This window comes from Magnolia sinica, chromosome 13 (assembly GCF_029962835.1).
Source record: "Magnolia sinica isolate HGM2019 chromosome 13, MsV1, whole genome shotgun sequence".
Lineage (NCBI taxonomy): Eukaryota > Viridiplantae > Streptophyta > Magnoliopsida > Magnoliales > Magnoliaceae > Magnolia > Magnolia sinica.
In genome coordinates this window covers 9,595,147-9,614,485 of record NC_080585.1, presented here as the reverse complement: position 1 = coordinate 9,614,485, position 19,339 = coordinate 9,595,147, and the positions used below count along the sequence as shown (strand labels likewise).

The 19,339-nt window shown below is 41.2% G+C and overlaps 1 protein-coding gene across 3 annotated transcripts; it reads left to right on the top strand.

The window, feature by feature from the left end:
* The first annotated feature begins 1,014 nt into the window (after positions 1-1,014).
* Positions 1,015-17,500, top strand: LOC131222731 (uncharacterized). Of its 3 annotated transcripts, none has more exons than XM_058217898.1 (8): positions 1,017-1,219; positions 4,050-4,168; positions 9,393-9,475; positions 11,324-11,445; positions 12,787-12,951; positions 13,488-13,581; positions 15,351-15,560; positions 17,085-17,205. In XM_058217898.1, the coding sequence occupies exons 1-7, from the start codon at positions 1,066-1,068 to the stop codon at positions 15,541-15,543; spliced, it is 930 nt and encodes a 309-aa protein (XP_058073881.1). In that variant the 5' UTR covers positions 1,017-1,065; the 3' UTR covers positions 15,544-15,560; positions 17,085-17,205. The 3 variants fall into 3 exon arrangements, with proteins under 3 accessions (XP_058073882.1, XP_058073881.1, XP_058073880.1); XM_058217897.1 differs by lacking the exon at positions 17,085-17,205 and adding an exon at positions 17,231-17,500 and having other exon boundaries at positions 1,019-1,219; XM_058217899.1 differs by lacking the exons at positions 12,787-12,951; positions 17,085-17,205 and adding an exon at positions 17,231-17,500 and having other exon boundaries at positions 1,015-1,219.
* Positions 17,501-19,339: the final 1,839 nt, after the last annotated feature.

The window sequence follows — 19,339 nt, the reverse complement described above, 5'->3', positions numbered from 1 at the left end:
CCAAGTTTGGTGTGGCCCAATCGTTAGTTGGTGGGCCATTCTATACCTACAAAAGGCTGGGCCCTGCTTAGCTCAACTGAAATCCTAATTTTTTGGGCCTGATGATCTGTTGTTTCTCGTGTGGAAGAAGAACAGCATCCTTCATCTGATTTGCCGCGCTGCCTCATGGCACGTAAAATTGCTGGATTGGCCAAATCTTTAGTCCTTTTCATTGTGGCCTACAAAAGGCTTTTAATGGTCAATAACAACTGTTTCATGTGGTGTGGTCACGTGAAATTCGTATCTGCTTCATTTTTGAGACATGGTCTAAAATAATCTGAAAATAAAATAAAATTTGAGACCATGGTCTTAAAATAAAGTTAAAAAAAAAAACAGATGGACGGTGTGGATATACAAATGCATACGTCTGGACGGGCTCCGGTTAGGGTCCCATCCACACACGGGATAGCAGGCACCCATAAATTGTACATATGGCATGCATTAACTGAAATCGGATAAGTTGTTGAATCACTGTAACTAAGTAACAATTCAAACATCAGATTAATCGAACAATCCCAGCCTTTGATTTGTGGACACGTGTTTGGTAAGATAAGACAGTTTGACATTTTTCATTCCAACCGTCCAATAAATATGCATAACACGACAATTACATAATCAAACAAGTGCCATTTTTGGTTAATGATACATCTAAACTGGGACTAAGAATTTTATCCAGTTCAAATTGGATTACTTTTATTCCACGTGTACAATTTCTCAGCGCCTGCATATCGTCCAACTCTCCCAGAGTATCATAGTTTTCATCGCGAAAGGCAATACAGCAACGGTCTACATTGAACTGAAAAAGGTCCTGATATTGGTCTTTGAATCTTACCATGAGGGAGATCTTTTGGAAATGCTTCATCCACATTGGACCTCAAAAGACCAACCGTCTGGATTACGTAACCCTGCGCTTTACATGTGAGAACTGAAAGCGCTTGTACACTGTGCAAAGATGCAGCTCTTTTTATGGTATTATTCCTCCTCCTCTCCCTAATAGAGAAGAAAAATGTCGGTGACGAGCCTTGGATGCGCTCGTCCGTACCTGCCCACCCCAACTTCAACTGCCAAACACTCCCGCCCCAGGACCAGATCAGTACTCGTCCAGGACATCGTTTCCGTACAAACACCACGAGAATGGCACAATCCTTCTCTTTCCAGCAGCAACAAGGCGGAGATATCGGTAAGATGTGAGAGAGAGAGAGAGAGAGAGAGAGAGAGAGAGAGATTCATCCAAGTGCATAGTCTCACGTGTTTGTTTCACAACTATTACTATCACAGTGGTTTAAAAAGGTTAGGTTGAAGCGTTCCATCAGTCCTGGGGCTTCTGGCATATTGGTTTGGTTCTTACAATTGGTATTAGAGCCAACGCCACATCCCGTGTTCGAGTCACGGAAGGGGCGACCTGTGGACGCCACCACGGCCCTTGGAAAGGGCTACCTATTACCATAAAAAAGTGTAATGATTACAAATTCCTTTACCTGTCTCCTGAACGCCCTAAGATGCACTTAAACGTGGTTAGAAGCACTTTTGTACCATATATATATATCTTTGTGTTGGATCCGGTCTCATTTTAATGATGTTTCCTTATATCATAATGAAGAAGTAGAGCTTTAAATGTTGCTATGTTTCTTTCAAGTCCAACTTGGAAGTAATGGAATTGCAATTTGGAGTGAAGATCCGTGGTAGTGAATGTTGAGGATGAATGTTGCATTTTGTCCCCCTGATTTGATTGTCTTTGGATGCTAAATAGAACCAAATTGTGAAAATTCAGTTCAATAAGGAGGAAAAGACTGAATTAGGAAGTAGCCTCGAATTGTAGTCCCTTTCGGGTCCGCTTGAAAGGAAAGTAATCGCTATTTGGAGCCAAGTCTAGCAATGTATACTTGGGGAAGTAACTTCAATCTGGTCACTTCATCTTCCGTCAACTGAATTATTGTAGTTCAATTCAGTTGTGCATCCAACAGTCTTTGCTGGGTTAGTCAGTCAGTCCCGATCTTTTTGTTAGTCTATCCCATGTGCACCCTTAGGGCCTTTTTGTAAGATGCCTAAAAATGAGTTCATCTAATTTTTGTTAATCGTAATTACGTATGGGGTGTACTCTAGTAAGCTATAGTGGTATCAAGCATTGTTCAGAGTGTCCTTGATATTATCGAAATATCCTCGATATTATCTCTATCTCTAGCTTGGCGATACCGATAACACCGGTAGTATCAGAAATTCTAGGTCTTGGCGATGTATCACTAAGTATCACCAATGTATCACCAATATCTTTTACTATGTAAAATCTAGGTTTCGCTTGTATCGCCAATCTATCAATATCTCTATTGTATTGCCAATATTTTCGACTATGTAAATTCCAGGTGCCACTTGTATCGCTAGTGTATCGGCAATGTTTCGATAATATTGCCAAAAATCTGTTTATTAAAAAATTTCCATGTCAATTTTTTTATGGGCACATGGTTGTATATAGTGATCCAATTGTCAACGAGAGTATCATTAACACAACATGGGCGATATTGATACCACATTATTTTGTTTCCTTTCTAGTTGTCGACGATTTCTCGGCGAAATATCGTGTGTTGTCGATTTTCTGAAATATTGATGTTTGAATGGAAGGTTGGATAGATGGTTAGATGGATAGATGGGATTAATGGGATGGTTGGACTAATTTCTTACAACAAGACGTGCTTTTGAAGCCCCATATTTAATGGAAAATTATTATGTACTTTTTTTTTTTGTAATTTTTTATTCATAAATATGCATATACGTGTATTTTAGCATCTCCTGAAGTTTCACTGAAAAATTTCACCATTTTCCCCATGTTTCCCCACATTTTCAGTTATTGGCGATATTATCGCCGATATCAATATTGTTTCCATATACCCAGCCAGCGAAACTTGTAGTGATACCTTTGAACACTGGTATCAAGCATATGTGGTGCCCATGTGATGCATTCATGGCATCCTAACCATCCATCAGATGCATTAGCACATGTTACCTTTGGGGCCCAAAAGTCAGGCTGATCCATGGATCGGGTGGGCCACACTGCAGGGAACAATTTGAGAGGGGACTCCTACCCTTGATTTTGTGTGTGTGGCAGGGGGTGGCACTGTATCCATCAGATGCATTAGCACATGTTTACCTTTAAGGCCCAAAAGTCAGGCTGATCCATGGATCGGGTAGGCCACATTACAGGGAACAATTTGAGAGGGGACTCCCACCCTTGATTTGTGGGGTTCACACCATATTTTTAATATGGAATCTAGGCCATTCAGACCCTTTATTTGGCATGGATGAAGGGTTAAACCAAAAATCAGGTTGTTTGCAACTCGGGTGGGCCCTGGTGCAAATAAAGGGCGAGAGTTCCCTCCCAACTTGTTCCCTTTTCTATGGCCCGCCTGAGTTTTCGATTGATCTGATTTCTAGATCTGGGGTTAACATGAGGTCATGCATATGATGGACGGGTTGGATGTGCTTCATACATCAAGTACACATCTGCTTGGTACCATCGTAAGTTTAGGATAGTACCTACCACTGGAGCATGTCCATTATGTATTAGAGATCATGCTTATTGGTTATCAAGATTATTTTAATTCTTACTAAAAACAAATATCATCTCTAATACATAATTACGATAAACTAGAATGGGATGAACTCATTTTTAGGTGTCTACCAAAAAGATCCTTAGGCTTGCATTTAGAGGCCTAAGCGAATTGGATTATGACAATTCAGTTAATCACAAGGAAATAGCAAAAAATCAACGATAATTTCCTTGTGTTCATGATGAGGAAGTATCACCGAAATTGCAATTACATTTCTTTCAGATCGAAAAAATAATGTAATTGCAATTCGGAGTCCATACATCGATATGAATGCTAAGGAAATCACAATTTGGTTCCTTCCACTTATTAGACCTGCAATTTAAATTCAATTTGATACTGCATCCAGGCATACCTTTGTCTTTCATGCATTCGGAAGTTCCTTACAATCTTATAGCCATTTATTTCCAGGGATTCAACAACAAAAAATTACCATACCGAACAACCGGGGAGAGAAGCTTGTGGGCATTTTGCTTGAAACTGGTTCTAGGGAGCTTGTGGTCATTTGTCATGGATTCCAATCCTCAAAGGTACACATTTGCAAATGAAGTTCCTTTTCATTTATATTTGAGAACATTATGGTTTTCACTGTTGTAAGTTCTCATTCAAACCCAAAGTTCTGTATCCTGAATACGGATTGAAGAAAAAAAAAAACACTACGAGTGGATTTGGTTTTCAGTTTTCAAGTTGGTAAGCCATATATTGCCCATTCAATTAGTGTTTTGATGTAGCACCAATGGCAGTTTTTTTTTTTTTTTTTTTTTTAAATTGTTTTTTAAATTTTTTATTTTAATGGAAATTTTATTCAAAGAGAAAAAGAAGACATAAGGAAAAAAAAGAAAAAATAAAAAAAGGCAGGCCAAAACCCCACAACAAACAGAGCCCAGAATATGGAAAGCAACTCATCCCCAGCAAACATGACTGAAATACACCACGAGGGCTTGCTGACACTTTCTTTCACCGAGCAATTCGCTTTGTAAATAGCAGACTCATGTAGAAAAAGGCATTGGGAATAAATGTAAACGTCTGCCGCCACCTCCAAAAGGTTCGCAGACACCTTGGAAAGGGACTATCTGTACTCTGTAGCCCACTTAATAACATTGCTCAAGTCCCCTTAAATGAATCAGTGGGCTAAGCATGAAGTTGGCAACTCATTTAACACCTTGCAAGAAAGCAGCAAACTCATTGTTACTGGAATCATGGACGCCAATTGGGCCGGACAACTCTACCAACATTGAACCACTGGTATCTCTAATAGTCCAACCCACCCCGCTGGGTCCAGATTGCTGGGCGAACAGCCATCAAAATTCAATTTAAACCATCCTCCGGGGGGTTGGGGACCACCCCTCAGCAGCAGCAGGCCTAGAGCTGCCACTGAGTAGGGACTTATCCCAATTTGAAGAAAGAAAAAAGGAATGGAAACCCCGCAGCTGGCTCTCCAGCTTACCCCAGGCTTCAATAAGACCCATAATCCTCCTGGCCACCCCAGACACGGGTGACTTTTCCCCTGAAAATTCGGTCATTTCTTTCAAGTCACAGACCTTTTGCTGCCAATTTCCACAACTGTTTCCTGATTGCACCGTAGGCCAACGAACCACCCTGCTAAGACCACCCATTGAATTCTTAACTCTAGAAGATGAAAGCCCAAGTACTCCACATGAAATTGTTGCAAAAACAATTGGGAACATCTTCCTCTTGGTGCAAACACATAGCACAGTGATCTGGAAGGGAGAAACCCCTTCTCTGCTAGTGGTTCAGCATTAGATTTAGATATTTATCCAAACTAGTTGTTCAACAAAACGCCTTAGGAGGGGAACTTCCAGAACAAATCTTTGTGGGTCAGGGAAACCTTATTCACACCGAAGGTGCTCCAAACAGCAGACCTACTTTAACATTGACATCCCACTTGTTATCATCCACGCCATTTTTTTTTTTACAGCCAGAACATCTCTAGGCAGAGAACCTGCACCACTATGCAGACTCCACGACCGTTTAATAGTTAGCAGGCCTTCTAATCCAACAAGGTGCAATTTGTATTTGGGGGATATGGAAAATGGAACTCAAATAGACTGGGCTTCCTTTTCGTTCCCAAAATCACATGTGAGGTATGTAGGGGAAGGTCCCTAACACATCTCATTTGCATTTTGGCACTAATGAGTTGCGAGTCTTGCAACACCCTTGAAAACGAGGAACTTCCTAAATGTATCCCACCTAGGCTTCTAAAAAAAAGAGAGAAGATAAAATTGACTACAGACTGGTCATTTGAGACCATTTAAGTAGTTTGAAGCCTTTGCACAAGACAATTCTGTCACATGAAGAAAAGTGTAGGGTTCCAGCATGGAACTAGTGGGAAGATTTTCTGTCATGTATATTCTGCAGTTCCACGTATTTAAACTCCTCCTCTCTCCCTCTCTGCGTAAGGTGTCAGGGCCACTACCTCCCCAAATACCATGATAAGGAGACTCAATCCTAGGCCATGTCTCGGTTGAGCGGGCACATTATCAACTTGGGTGTATCCTCTTTTATGTCCAAGACTCTCAATCTTGGACCACTATATGATAAATGTAGAAATTTCATCATGGTCTGAGATTGAATCTTGGACATAAAAGAGAAACACCCAGCTCGTGAGCGAGTTGATAGTATACCTGCTCTACTAAGGCATGACCCAAGATTGAGTTTCCTTATCATAGTGTTTAGAGAGGCAGTGGCCCTCTGAGAGAGAGAGAGAGGGCGGGGAATGGAAGGAATTTAAATACTTTCCTTTTTTTTTTTGAAAGATGATGATGATGTTATTAAGGGATGAAAAGAAAAGAAAAGCAGCAGCAAAATCGGAATGCCGAGGAGTTGACCGAACTACATGCCAGGAAAATCACAGTTACATCCCTTCAACTTAGAGACACAAGAAGCCCATTCGATGACCCAAAATCTAACCTTGTGGGAAATACGATCCACCGACTTCGTGGTGTTGTTAAAACATCTCTCATTCCTTTCTTACCAAACAACCCACCATATAGCAAGGAGAGCCATTCTTCAAAGCAATTTCTTCGTGTTCCCAAGCCCTACATCATGCCAAGCCTTCCAAAGAAGATTGACCAATTCCAGAGCCGTCCATATCACCTGAAGCCTTCCCAAAATATATGCCCTAATTGGACTCACAAAATCGCAATGAACAAAAAAGTGGTTGACAATCTCCTCATCATGCAGACATAAACTGAAAATGTTAGGAATGTCAAACAACCATTTACTCCAAAAGCTTAAGCTGTCAGAGTGTGGTGTATCGATGAATATCGAGGGACTTTACTTCAACACCCCCCCGCACGTGCGAGGTGGGAACTCCGCATAGGAACATATTGACGAAGGTGGAGGGACACTCACACCATAAATAGGCCGGGCTTAATTTCCCGATCCTTGGGCCGGACCTGATTTTCTTGACCGCCCATGGGAGAATAATATATTAGCGAAGCATATTTGCTGCTCTCGAGATTCGAACATAGGACCTTCCGCTCTGATACCATGCCAAACACCCATTTACTCCAAAAGCTTAAGCTGTCAGAGTGTGGTGTATCAATGTATATCGAGGGACTTTATCACTTCAACAAGGAATGATCATAGCTCTCTTCCAGAGATTTTCTATAATAAGGACTTTCTTCCTCCCTACTAACCACCCGAAGGCCGCTATCTTGGGATGGACATTATAGTGCCAAACTGCCTTAGTGCACACAACCTCCGTCTATTGGTCCTCCCTATTTAGAAGGGAATAGAGAGACTTAACTGAAAATACACCCGATTTGTCGACCCTCCAGAATAACTTGTTTGCTTTGGAATAGGTAGGAGTATACAGATGAATGCGATGAAGGGGAGCCTCATGGTCGTCAACCTCCACATCATGGAGAAATTGCCTGCATGGAGATTCCCAAACCACCGCCCCACCTATGTAGGAGAAGCAATCCGCCACCTTAACCTCGGGATGTGGTGCCAAATGAATGATAGTAGGAAATTCAGCTTTTAACGAGGTGGTTCCTGTCCACTCATCTTCCCAAAATCTGATTTCTTTCCCATTCCCCAACAAGAATCCTATACCTTCCATGAAAGCCATTTTCATGGAAGAAACACCTTTCCACAAGGCCAACACTTTATATATTGACGAATCTCTTGTCCACCAACCTTCTTTCAAGCATCTCTACTTACTTTTTTCAACATCTTTCCTGAGTGCTCCTCCTTCCTCCCCGAGACTCCAAAGCCATTTCCCAAGCAATGTTGAATTCATTGATTTAAGGTCCTTAATAACAGCTCCATCCTCTTCATAGGACCTACATACCTTCTCCCAGCTCACTAAATGGAATTTTTGCTTATCCTCCGCCCCTTGCCATAGGAAGTCTCTTCTAAGTTTTTCAATTCTTGAAAGCACGTGAGTTGGGCATTTTAAAAGCGACATGAAGTATAGGGGGAGATTCGATAATGCCGCTTTACTAAGCATAATTTGACCACCAAGAGTGAGATACCTGCTTTTCCACCTTGAAAGCATTCTTTCAAATCTCTCGATCACCTTATCTCAAAGATGTTTGGCTGGTTTACTCACACAAAGAGGCAACCCCACAAAAGAAGCCAGGAGCGCCCTTCGACCAATCGCTCAACTTCATCCATATCCATCCACACCCCATCCATCTTGCTTTTTGCAATGTTAACTTTCAAACCTGACACCCCCTCAAAACACGTGCGTAGATTATCCATCATTTCGGGAGATGCATTGCAGAATAATAGAGTATCGTTTGCAAATTGCAAGTGAGAGATGGGCTTGGGCATCCCCTCCACCTTAAAGCCCCTGAAGAAGTGCTCCTCCTATCCCTTAGCAAACCTTCTCCCTAGAGCCTCTACCACCATAAGGAAGAGAAACGGGGATAAAGGGTCCATTTGGCGAAGGCCCCTAGAGCTTTTAAAAAATTCTATTGGAGAGCCATTAAGGAGAATGGAAAACACAAATCCGCGAAACAAGGGATTCTCTCAAAAGCGATAAAAGCTATTTCCTCACGATAAATGCTCCCTAAATCCATGGATTTGCACCTCACTTCCAGCCAATGGAATTTGCCAAATCCAAATCCAATGCAAATCTATGAATATTACAAGTTCATGGATTTACAAAATGCATATTCTCATTTCCTTGATCCCTAACAGGGCCTTAGGCAAAGGGAAGATGTGCGTTTCACTTGGCTATGGTCTATGAATTGCCCAATTTACCTAATTGAAAATTTGCTTTCTTTAGAAATGGCAATTGCATTAAGTTGCATTCGGTGTGCAATAGAACTGAATTGCAATTAGTTCAAGAGACTGGAAATGATCTGCAACCAGCTTAGTATTCCTGTGGAGAAGGTACAGGGCTCCGAATTGCATTTACATTACTTTCAGACCTAAAAGGGTTTTTTTTTTGGGTGCAAAAAGGATAAAGAAAAAGAAAAAAAAAAAAATCAGTCCAAACTGTTCCACCTGCTGATTTTTAACAGTTCCATGGTCCTTTTGTACTGACTCAGATTGGATTGGTCTGGTTTGAGTGGCTTATTAGATTTGGAGATTTTGAATTGACCAAACTGGAAAAAGCTCTTCTGGTCAAACCTGGTCAGACGGCCATCTGGTCATCCTTATTCCTGTTTCAGTAATCTGCATTCCGTGTGTTTCCTGTTTGTGCATTTGGTTTGTTGATGGTGTTGGATTTGTGGTATGTGTGGATGATTTTATAGACCTATGTGTTTATATCTCCAGGAAGGCAAAACTATAGCAAGTGTTGCTGCTGCTTTGACAAGAGAAGGAATCAGTACTTTCCGCTTTGATTTTTCTGGAAATGGGTAAGCTAGTTTTATTTAAAAGTTGGAATACAAAACCTCTACCTTGGTCCCCACTTTATCTACTGGCTGTTTGGCGATAGAACGTATGAAACTGTTCATTTGGATTAGACTCTGGTATTGCCTCTCGTTATCATGATAGGAGGAAATTATTTGTCACTAGACCTAAGGATATGCATGGTATCCTCAAATCCTCAGTTTGTTCAAGTGGGGCCCGTGCATGGGTGTTCGAGACTGTTTATCTGACTTGCCCATGCTGGATGCCCCAAAAATTTCTTTGATTGGGACAATCCTAGCCTTTTGGTTGGTGACCTGAAAGCAGACAGTTAAGAAAAGGAATACAGCAACAGTCCACAAATTGAAAGAGGGGATCTTCTGCTTTGGCAGTTTTTTTGGGTTTCTAGTCCATCGACTGTGGGGCCCATCAGATCAACAGTCCAAGGACCACCAACCATGGGTGCTGCTTATAGAAACCGAGCACCTGAGGATACTACTATCTTGCACCTGGGTTGAGAATCATCTATTCCTCTTATGATAGTGCTTGGACAGTTTGTAAATGGATAGCATGAAGAAAAAATGAAAAGAAGTTGAATATATGATATGATTTGCATTGACAAAAGCCTTAAACTTGTAGGTCATGGAACTTTGAGGGCACTCCAAGTGAATTGTCTATTATAGTTTAGGACTTCTTGACTTGAACAGAATGGCCCTTTTGATTTCTAGTTTGTCTCAACTTTTATTGATTAGGGTGAAGGTTTAAAAATCTGATTGAATTCAGTAGTCAATGTGACTTGATTGAGACCCGGTCAGTGTTGTAGGTGTATCAAATTTTGCAGAAAAAAAGGAGTCATACGTGTAATACTTTTCTTAGAACCCTTTGAAAAGCTGGATTGACTAAGTAAACCTGGCCCATTCCTCTCGAGTTGATCAAAATTTTATGACTTGACTGTGATAAAGTGTCTTCGTGCCTAAAACCCATGTGGAATCTGAATGCCACTTTTCTGGGTTTGTAAGCTTTAAACATTTGGGCACTACTCTGCCCCCTTCCCCCTTTCTGCTCATCAAAACCCTAAAAAGCTTGCCATTCTCTGTTGTTTCTCAAAGCCTTTTAAACTTCTGGGAGAATTTCTTTGAGGAGACTATCAGTTGGTCAGTATCTCATTTACTCTGTTGGAATCCATCTCTGATGTTTCTCAAACCTTATAAGCATAACATGTCTTCTGACATGGAGATCCTATCATCCTACACAGAAGTTCAGTTAGCAGATTTATCAATGAGAAATGCGAAGGCTACTAGCTATGGATCCTATGCTTCCTAGCATGCTTGTGGGAGATCCAGATAGCTCATCAAGGTGGTCCCACTGTGTATGTGTGGTCCAAATATTGGCTTGTGTGGTCATTAGGTGGGTTATGCATATTTTAAAAAAAAAAGGATCAGTAAAAAATGACCAATTGTCCAAGTTCAGTATGCTGAAGTGACCCACTGATGAACGACCTGGATCTTGCACACCCATGCCACATTCATATTTCAGGGATAGTACTCTTATAAGTAGCCATTACTGGGACTTTCTATTGATTACTTGCCAGTCTTCATTTGTTTATGTTGTTCATTGCCAATTTTTTTCATAAGACTGTGGGGGTAACAGATGACCTTGCTTTCTGTGAAGCAGCGTGTTGTCTGTGAGAAATGACTGAACAGTATTTACATTTGATGTTCAATTCTATTTTCCATTCAATTTTCTGTAGATCTTTGTTAGTTGTGGATGTCAATTTTTGGAATTCAAATACTTTCTGAGCTGTTCTTATTTTGGTTCAGCTAATATTAAGGAATTGATCATCTTCTGCATTCCAGGGAGAGTGAAGGTTCATTTCAGTATGGTAACTACCGAGAAGAGGCAGATGATTTGCATGCTGTGGTCCTATATTTTTCTGGGATAAAACGTGAAATAAGTGCCATTATTGGCCACAGTAAAGGTGGGCAAATCACCAAGCAGTTTTCTTTTTGTGTAATTTTTTATGACATGTCAAGTTACTCTCCAGCATTCAAAAAGTGTCCAAGAAATCTGCATTTTAGATGCCGATGCTTTCATATAGATGAAATACACCACAGTTTTTGAGCTTCTTGATCTAATTTGTTAAATTTAGTCCTGAAATGCATAACCGGACTCTTTCCTTTTCTTTTCAAACTGATTAGGAAAGAGATCAAAAAATTATATGTGAAACATTTGATTGTCATTTTGATTAATGGTCAACCCTGATTTGTGGACCAACAATTTATTTATTATTATTATTTTTTATTTTTTTTTGCGAGAGGTAACTGAGAATTTATTAAAAAGCCAAAAAAAGGAAATGCAAAGGAGGGGCGCCAAGAGAGAGGACCTGAGAATAAACAAGAAAATCGATACAACAATCCCCCAATAAATTGGAGGAGGTAGCCCAATCAACGACAAGCGTCCTCACCCTAGAAGAGACACTATCTGCCATTTTGGAGGAATTATCAAAACATCTAGCATTCCTTTCTTCCCACAAAGCCCACCAAACTGCAGGGCCATCCTCTAAAGTCTAGTCTTGGCCTTCCCAAACTGCATCCCATGCCAAGCCAATAATGAGTTGACGGTACCCAGGAATGACCATAAAACATGGAAACGGGATAGGATATCTACCCATATTGACCCCGCAAAAGGACAATGCACAAACAGATGGAAATCTTGTTGGTTATATTCAGAATTTGAGTTTGGGAATCTCTCTCTCTCTCTCTCTCTCTCTCTCTCTCTCTCTCTCTCTCTCTCTCTCTCTCTCTCTCTCTCTCTCTCTCTCTCTCTCTCTCTCTCTCTCTCTCTCTCTCTCTCTCTCTCTCTCTCTCTCTCTCTCTCTCTCTCTCTCTCTCTCTCTCTCTCTCTCTCTCTCTAAATGAATAAATATCTTTTATTGAGGGGTTCGTTTCATGGTTTATGATATGATTTTTGTGTCTCTAAGTAGAGGTGCAACTCGGGTGGCTTCGTTCGGGTTGAGGATCAACCTGAAACCAGACCTGACCTGAAACAAATACATGTGATTATTCCCAACTGACCTAACCCGACCTGAATATGCTCCATCTGAAACCAACCTGATTTCAAATTGGATCGGAGTTCTCCATTCCTAACCCAACCCGAGGATCCTGAGAATCTGAACGGAACTCAGGTTGGGTCAACCCAAACCCAAGTTGCAGCCCTAGTCTGAAGATGGCTATCTAATCTAGAAAGTTCAGTACACTTGCTAAATGTTCATCCTCGTGTGTTTTACAAAGGGATTGATCGTTGAAATGGAATATCGCAGGAGGAAATGTGGTGGTCTTATATGCTTCTATGTACCATGATGTTCCTATGGTTGTCAATGTCTCGGGTCGCTTTAATCTCGAGCGAGGCATTGAAGATCGCTTAGGGAAAGATTTTATGCAAAGAATCAAGAATGATGGGTTTATTGATGTCAAGGACGAAGCGGGTAATGTTTTACTTGGTATTCATCACATGCATGGATAAGCTTTATACTGTAATGCACTTTAGGTTACCATAATGCATTTAAAAGTTAAGAGGTTTGCTAGACTCACAAGCACCTTTATACACAGTACGTCATGTGTGGGGCATCTTATCCACATAAGGTGGATCTGGTACAGATGAGTCGATGACTTTGAACAAAAAAATCAGGTTGGTCCACTTACGAGTTCGGCTGAACCTCTATTCAAACAGTTAATGGTTTAAAAGAACTTTCTCTGTCCACATTCAACATTACATGATTCACCTGCCAGTTGAATCTGCTGCATGGTGGACCCACACCTCATGCACTGCACGATGTACCGTACACATTCCTGGCTGGCATGTAAAGGTGTCTGTGGGGCTACCAAACCTCACAATGTTTAATGTAGCTATGATGTGACCCTTATGAGCTATTGGTATTTCTATCCTCGGGTTACCTTCCTTGTCTTGTTTGCTTCTCCTTTTCTTTTTGAGAAATATGATTAACATTTTATGGCATTTTAGGAAATGTGGAGTTCCGTGTCACTGAGGAAAGTTTGATGGATCGCCTAAATACTGATATGCGTGCAGCATGCCTTTCAATTGACAAAGACTGCAGGTTGAATGCATTCTCTAATACTTTGTGTTTATTCTGTGTGCATGATATTCAACAATACACTACCATAACCATCATTTAGTTCAGATGATAAATACATCAAATGAGCAACTATAAGGTCTCGATGTATCAGAACTTGTGTGTCCTGACGTGTTGTTTGTATGAGTCTGGCCATGGGTTGGTGATCCAGAAGGACCAGAACTATTGATATGATGAATCCCATAGTTCTTGTGGAATGATCCAAAAATCTCTTGGGTTTTGAGGATCTGAATCCTTCGATCAGTGGCCTACAAATATATGCTCAAGCGGCTCTCCCCATACCCGAGACTTCCGCGCCTTCTTTTGAAGCTCCTTTCTACCTGGGGCTAGATCTTTTGGGGGGGAAATGGTCTGGTAAAAAGGCCAAATATTGAATGGCCAGGATCTCCCAAGCTCGAAGATGTTTGAGCCATAGCGGAGCTTATCAGGTAAACAATCTTCCAATCTCAAGATTATCCCAAAGATGTTTGTGCTATTCCCATCCAGGGTGGAGAATATTAGGTAAAGGGTCTTCCCATCTCAAAGATGATTGTCCATCCCCATTCACAGTGGAGCCTGTTAGGTAAACAATCTGAACCAATGGTCAAAGGATCCCATTTGTACAAAACTTTCACATCACAACACTCCTAACATTTTGATGCATCATCATCATCATCTACACTTTATCCATGGAACCGATCCACTGTTGGGAGTGGTTCCATTGATAAACCAGAAATGATCCTTCTTTTCAGGGGCATTGAAATGGGCCCTTAAATATTCACATGGCCACGTTCTATTATTCTGTTAGCTTGTCTTCCTATCATAAACATGCCTGATTTGCTACCTGTGATTTCAAATTTGAAATCAAGCTGTAATTGCAAGTTGCAACATTGTCAATATCTCCTGTATGTATCCATCTAAGGCCCTGATAACCTTTGTTCTGTTTGTGCCAGTGTTAAACAATTATTGTTGTCTGCATAGGAAGTGGTTGTTCCTTGTAGAGTTGTAGTAATAATGTTACAAAAAACTAACAAAGAGAAAGACTGTTATGTCATGAAGACACCATATAACTGGCTAACTTGTACAATATTTGAACCATTCATCAGGCAGTTCTTACAATGGATCGTCCATGAATAAAAGAAAATAACTTATTGGACAATCATAACCCACCAAACAGAAGTATTTTATCCATTGAGTATAGATCCTTTTTCACTTGTCTTTTGGAGCTCATTTGTAGGGAGTAGGGACCAATTGGATGGTTAGCACCATCCATTCAGTGTGATTCCTTAGCTATGGACCCTCCTTGGTAGGTCCCACCCAATGAACAAACAATCTAAATCTCATTTAGCATGTCCTCTTTATGGTTTTTGAGCATTGGACAGAGTTCCGTGCCTGTGATGGATGCAGAAGTTGCACCTTAACAACCAGCTAACCAAAGCATGGTAGTTGTTTGCTGTTAATTGAATTTCAAATCAGCAAAGATCTGATCCTTCTGCTTGAGGGTTCATCTCTTGGTTGAAGTTTTTCCCATTCAAATGCTACCAACACCACCGCTGGGGATGGTTTTCTGTCTATATCAGGCCATTAACTGCATCTCAAAATGAAATAACCAACGGTTGCGATTAATGGGTCACGTGGTTAGGTTGGCTTTAAACAATGGGGCCTGACTCACCGGTCAGTGTTTATGATTAGCTACATGTAGTTTTTACATGAATTTCTTGGCTATTGTAACTAGAAGCAGAAATCATGTACAGGGTCTTGACTGTGCATGGATCAGAAGATGAGATCATACCAGTGGAAGATGCATCGGAGTTCGCCAAGCTTATTCCCAACCACAAGCTGCATATTCTAGAAGGAGCCAACCATGGATACAATTCCCATCGAGATGAGTTAGCTTCTATTGTGCTTGACTTCCTAAGGGAAAGCGTCAAGCAAGACGCGCATTAAAACACTCGCCTGGCCAGGTAAATCACACCCGAGAGCAGTTAGATTAGTTCATTGAAGATTAGGAAGTATCTGCAATGAGATTCAGTAAAATGGAAGTGGTTTATTTAGGACCGGTTTAGATGCAACTGTCACAAATGGCTTTTCCGCAAAAGCCCAATCAGATTGATTTTTGCCTAAATTGCTTGATGGGTTTAAAAAGACAGTTTGCGGGTGGCGATCCAAATGGCCCACAGAACTAGGGTTCCGGATCCAAACGAGAGTTTCATCTATCAACCCTGGTTTTGATGGTGCGTCCAAATGGGCCCTTAGCAGAGGTAATATTCAAGAGAAATGTGAGGTGATTTGTGTTAGGAGATATTGAAGGGGCGAATTGATGCTCCACGTGCCTACATGCACACATGCGCAGAGTCAAAGCCGCTCATCATCTGGGACCATCTGAACATGCCCTAGACCAAAATCAAGTTCCACTGGGACCATCTTGAACATGCCCTAGACCAAAATCAAGTTCCACTGGGACCATCTTGAACATGCCCTAGACCAAAATAAAGTTCCACTAATCAGGTGGGCTGCACATGCACCTTGAATATAGACCGTTGGTCACCTTTATCATAATAGTCCGTGTTTTGGTACATGTGTTGCCCCACTTGGTGACTGTCTAGGACATCGCACAGGTGTGTTATGTTGCTGTGAATTGCCTCTTCAATCTCAATATGCAGTGTTTGCCAGGACAAGGCCATGATGGTGAATATTCTATCTTTTGATTGGGAACTCGCTTAGTCTGACAACTGCACTTGTGCGGTGGCTCACCTCTTGGTGATCAAACCGTCATATGGTCAGTCCCATCATGGTTGGAAAATACCCAAAAATCACCTCAGTTTCAACAATAATTGGCCATTTGAAAGCTTCCAACCAGATACTAGGATCATCTGATAGGAAAGCGAATTGCATACTGAGTAACAAGTAAACTCTGTGGGGCCCACCGTGATTTATGTATTTTATCCACTCCATCCATCCATTTTACCAGATAATTTTAGGGCTTGAGTGCAAAATTGAAGCATATCCAAAGCTCAAGTGGACCACACCACAGGAAACGATGCTGATATTTGTGTTTTCCCTTCATCCATGTATGCGTGATCTTATGAACAGGTTGGATGACAAATAAACATTGCTGTGGGCCCTAGGAAGGTTTGAACGGTGGAAATCATTATTCCCACTGTTTCCTTTGGTGTGGTCCACTCGAGCTTTGGATATGCTTCAATTTTGGGCTCAACCCCTAAAATGAGCTGGAAAAACGGATGGATGGCATGGATAAACCACATACATTCATGGTGGGCCCAACAGAGTTTACTTCATACGATAAAGGAACTCAATCCAATTTTCATTTGATAGGGGAGATGTCGGAGAATGGCCCAACTCTTGATGGGACCCATCAAACGAGCGTTAAGAATACCGAAAAGTGGGCCCCAGCCATACATTTGATTGGTCAAACAAACATTGTTTTTCCTTCTGATCAAGCATTTGTACTATGCCTCTGTTTGGAGACAATTACATGAATGAATGCTAGGAGGGACTTCTGTCTTTTCGAGTGGGAGGCGGAAGGCTCATGCTCTTCCTTGCTAGCCGAGCTGCTTGACCGTGCTTGCACCTGCGCCTTATTACGATGATTGATGATTTCAACTTCCTACAGGTAGAGGGATTTTTCACTGGATTTGTGCAAGGTGATTACACAGCTCCTGTCAGCAGATCATCTTCATCGTAGCACTCGCTGCTTCAGATTCAATATCTGTTTCCGAACAGCAATTCACCACTGCAGCAATCACTGCTTTGGATTCTATATTTGTTTGTCAAACATAACAGTGTCTTTCATTTTGCCATTTTGATTATCGTCTTCAAGGCTTTTACTCAGTTTGGTTAGAAATTTTCATTTGGTTGAAGAGAGGGAAAACTCTACATTTGCCATGTGATTTTGGTACTGAGTCAAGCCTCATTGGAGGAGAAGATTTGGAATTCCAAGATGACTGTAGTCCTCCCACAGCAAGTGGATCAAGGCATGGCCCACCTTAAAAATGTGATGGAGGTGAGCCCTACACTCCAGCATCCAACAGTGTAGGACTTACAGCCATCTTGGGGTGGGCCCCACAAGATGGGTGTAGTCCAATGGCAAATAGATCACGGCCCACCTTGAAAATGAAATGTGTGGGGCCCTATTTCAGCATCCTACTAAACAAGGCTTCTTCAATGAAATTAGCTGAATTACTCAATTCCGTACATTTCCTCTCCAACATGATTTTAGGACAGAACTGTATCTTATTCTGGTGCAAATTCCTCCATACAGTCCAGGTGGGCCCACCTATGATGCAGGGCTTCCTGTACATTTCACATGGCCCCAGAATCACCATGATCGTGTGATCATCGAATGGGGAATAGACAGTAATAATGGTCATTCGTTTCGTAAGATCTCAGATGGCTTTATTTTCTCCGATCAGGGTGATTTTAGGCCGTGGATTGCACGGCGGACATGTTATAAAATGATCCAGCATGATCATAGATTAATCTGTAAGGTGTGAAGAATCCATACTGATCATTGACCATGTTTCCGGATCCAGACAGGCAGTTTGACATGATTCGACAGTCGGCGTCTATCAATAACTCCCAATTTAGGCCTTCCCCACCTGAAATTCGGTCCAGGACTGATTCATCATACCCTTAAATGCACAAGGATGTGGGGTCCGGCCAGACATTCATCATACTGAATGTCCTCTCGAAAAAAAAGCATCGCGGGCGGACTCGAATTAGGAGCGCGACTTCGTGCGACCCAAACCAGCGATGTGGGTGAGACGCGGCCCATTGTAGATCCACTCCCTACATCTGTTTTTTTAAAGATTATTTTAAGCCAGGGTCCCAAGAAACAATGGTTATTCACTGACACACCGATCCATAGCTCGAGTGGTAGACAAAGTGAAAGATACCTCGTTTCAACAATAAGGTCTTGGTATCGATTCCCTGAAGTGTGAACTGACAGTGGGGTATACTAACAAGCTAACAAAAAAAAAAAATGGTTATTCACTGCTCACCATTAAAAACTCTGTAAGATACACTGTAATTTTTATTGACCATGCCTTTGATAAGTTAATGCAGGCCTGGATAAAACTGCAAAAAAACAGGAAAAAACAAAAAAACAAATTGTACTTCCCATCTAACCTGTTCCTAAAGTTAAAACCTTGTTATTGCCCATAGGGGATTTTTATTTCCCATCTAACCTGTTCGTAAAGTTAAGTAAATTTAGATAAGGGAAATTTTAAAAATCAGTTTGATCCAAAACTATATCCCGCAGTAACTTTTCAACGGTAAGTATTCAACATCCAATGTTTCTTGTAGTGTGATCCATTTGAGGTTTGGATCTACCTTATTTTTGGCTTGATACTCTAAAATGAGATTTTAAAATGGGTGGATGGCGTGTATAGAAATCATACATCATGGTGTAGCCCACAGGAGGGTTACTACGGAATCCCGGAAACGGATCGGCTACTCCAGCTTCCACTAGCCAATGGCTAGTGTCGGTGCTCTGTGGAACCCAACATGATGTATGTTTCTCATCCATGCCGTCCATTAATTTTTCCAGATAATTTTATGATATGAATAATTAAGTAGATCAAAATCTCAAGAGGGCCGTACAGTGTTGATTGAATTCCCACCATAAAAAACTTCCTGAGGTTACAAAAGTTTTGTATCATGAAGCTGATATTTGTTTTTTTGGGCTTCATCTAAGTCTTTATGACCTAATCTACAGGTTGGA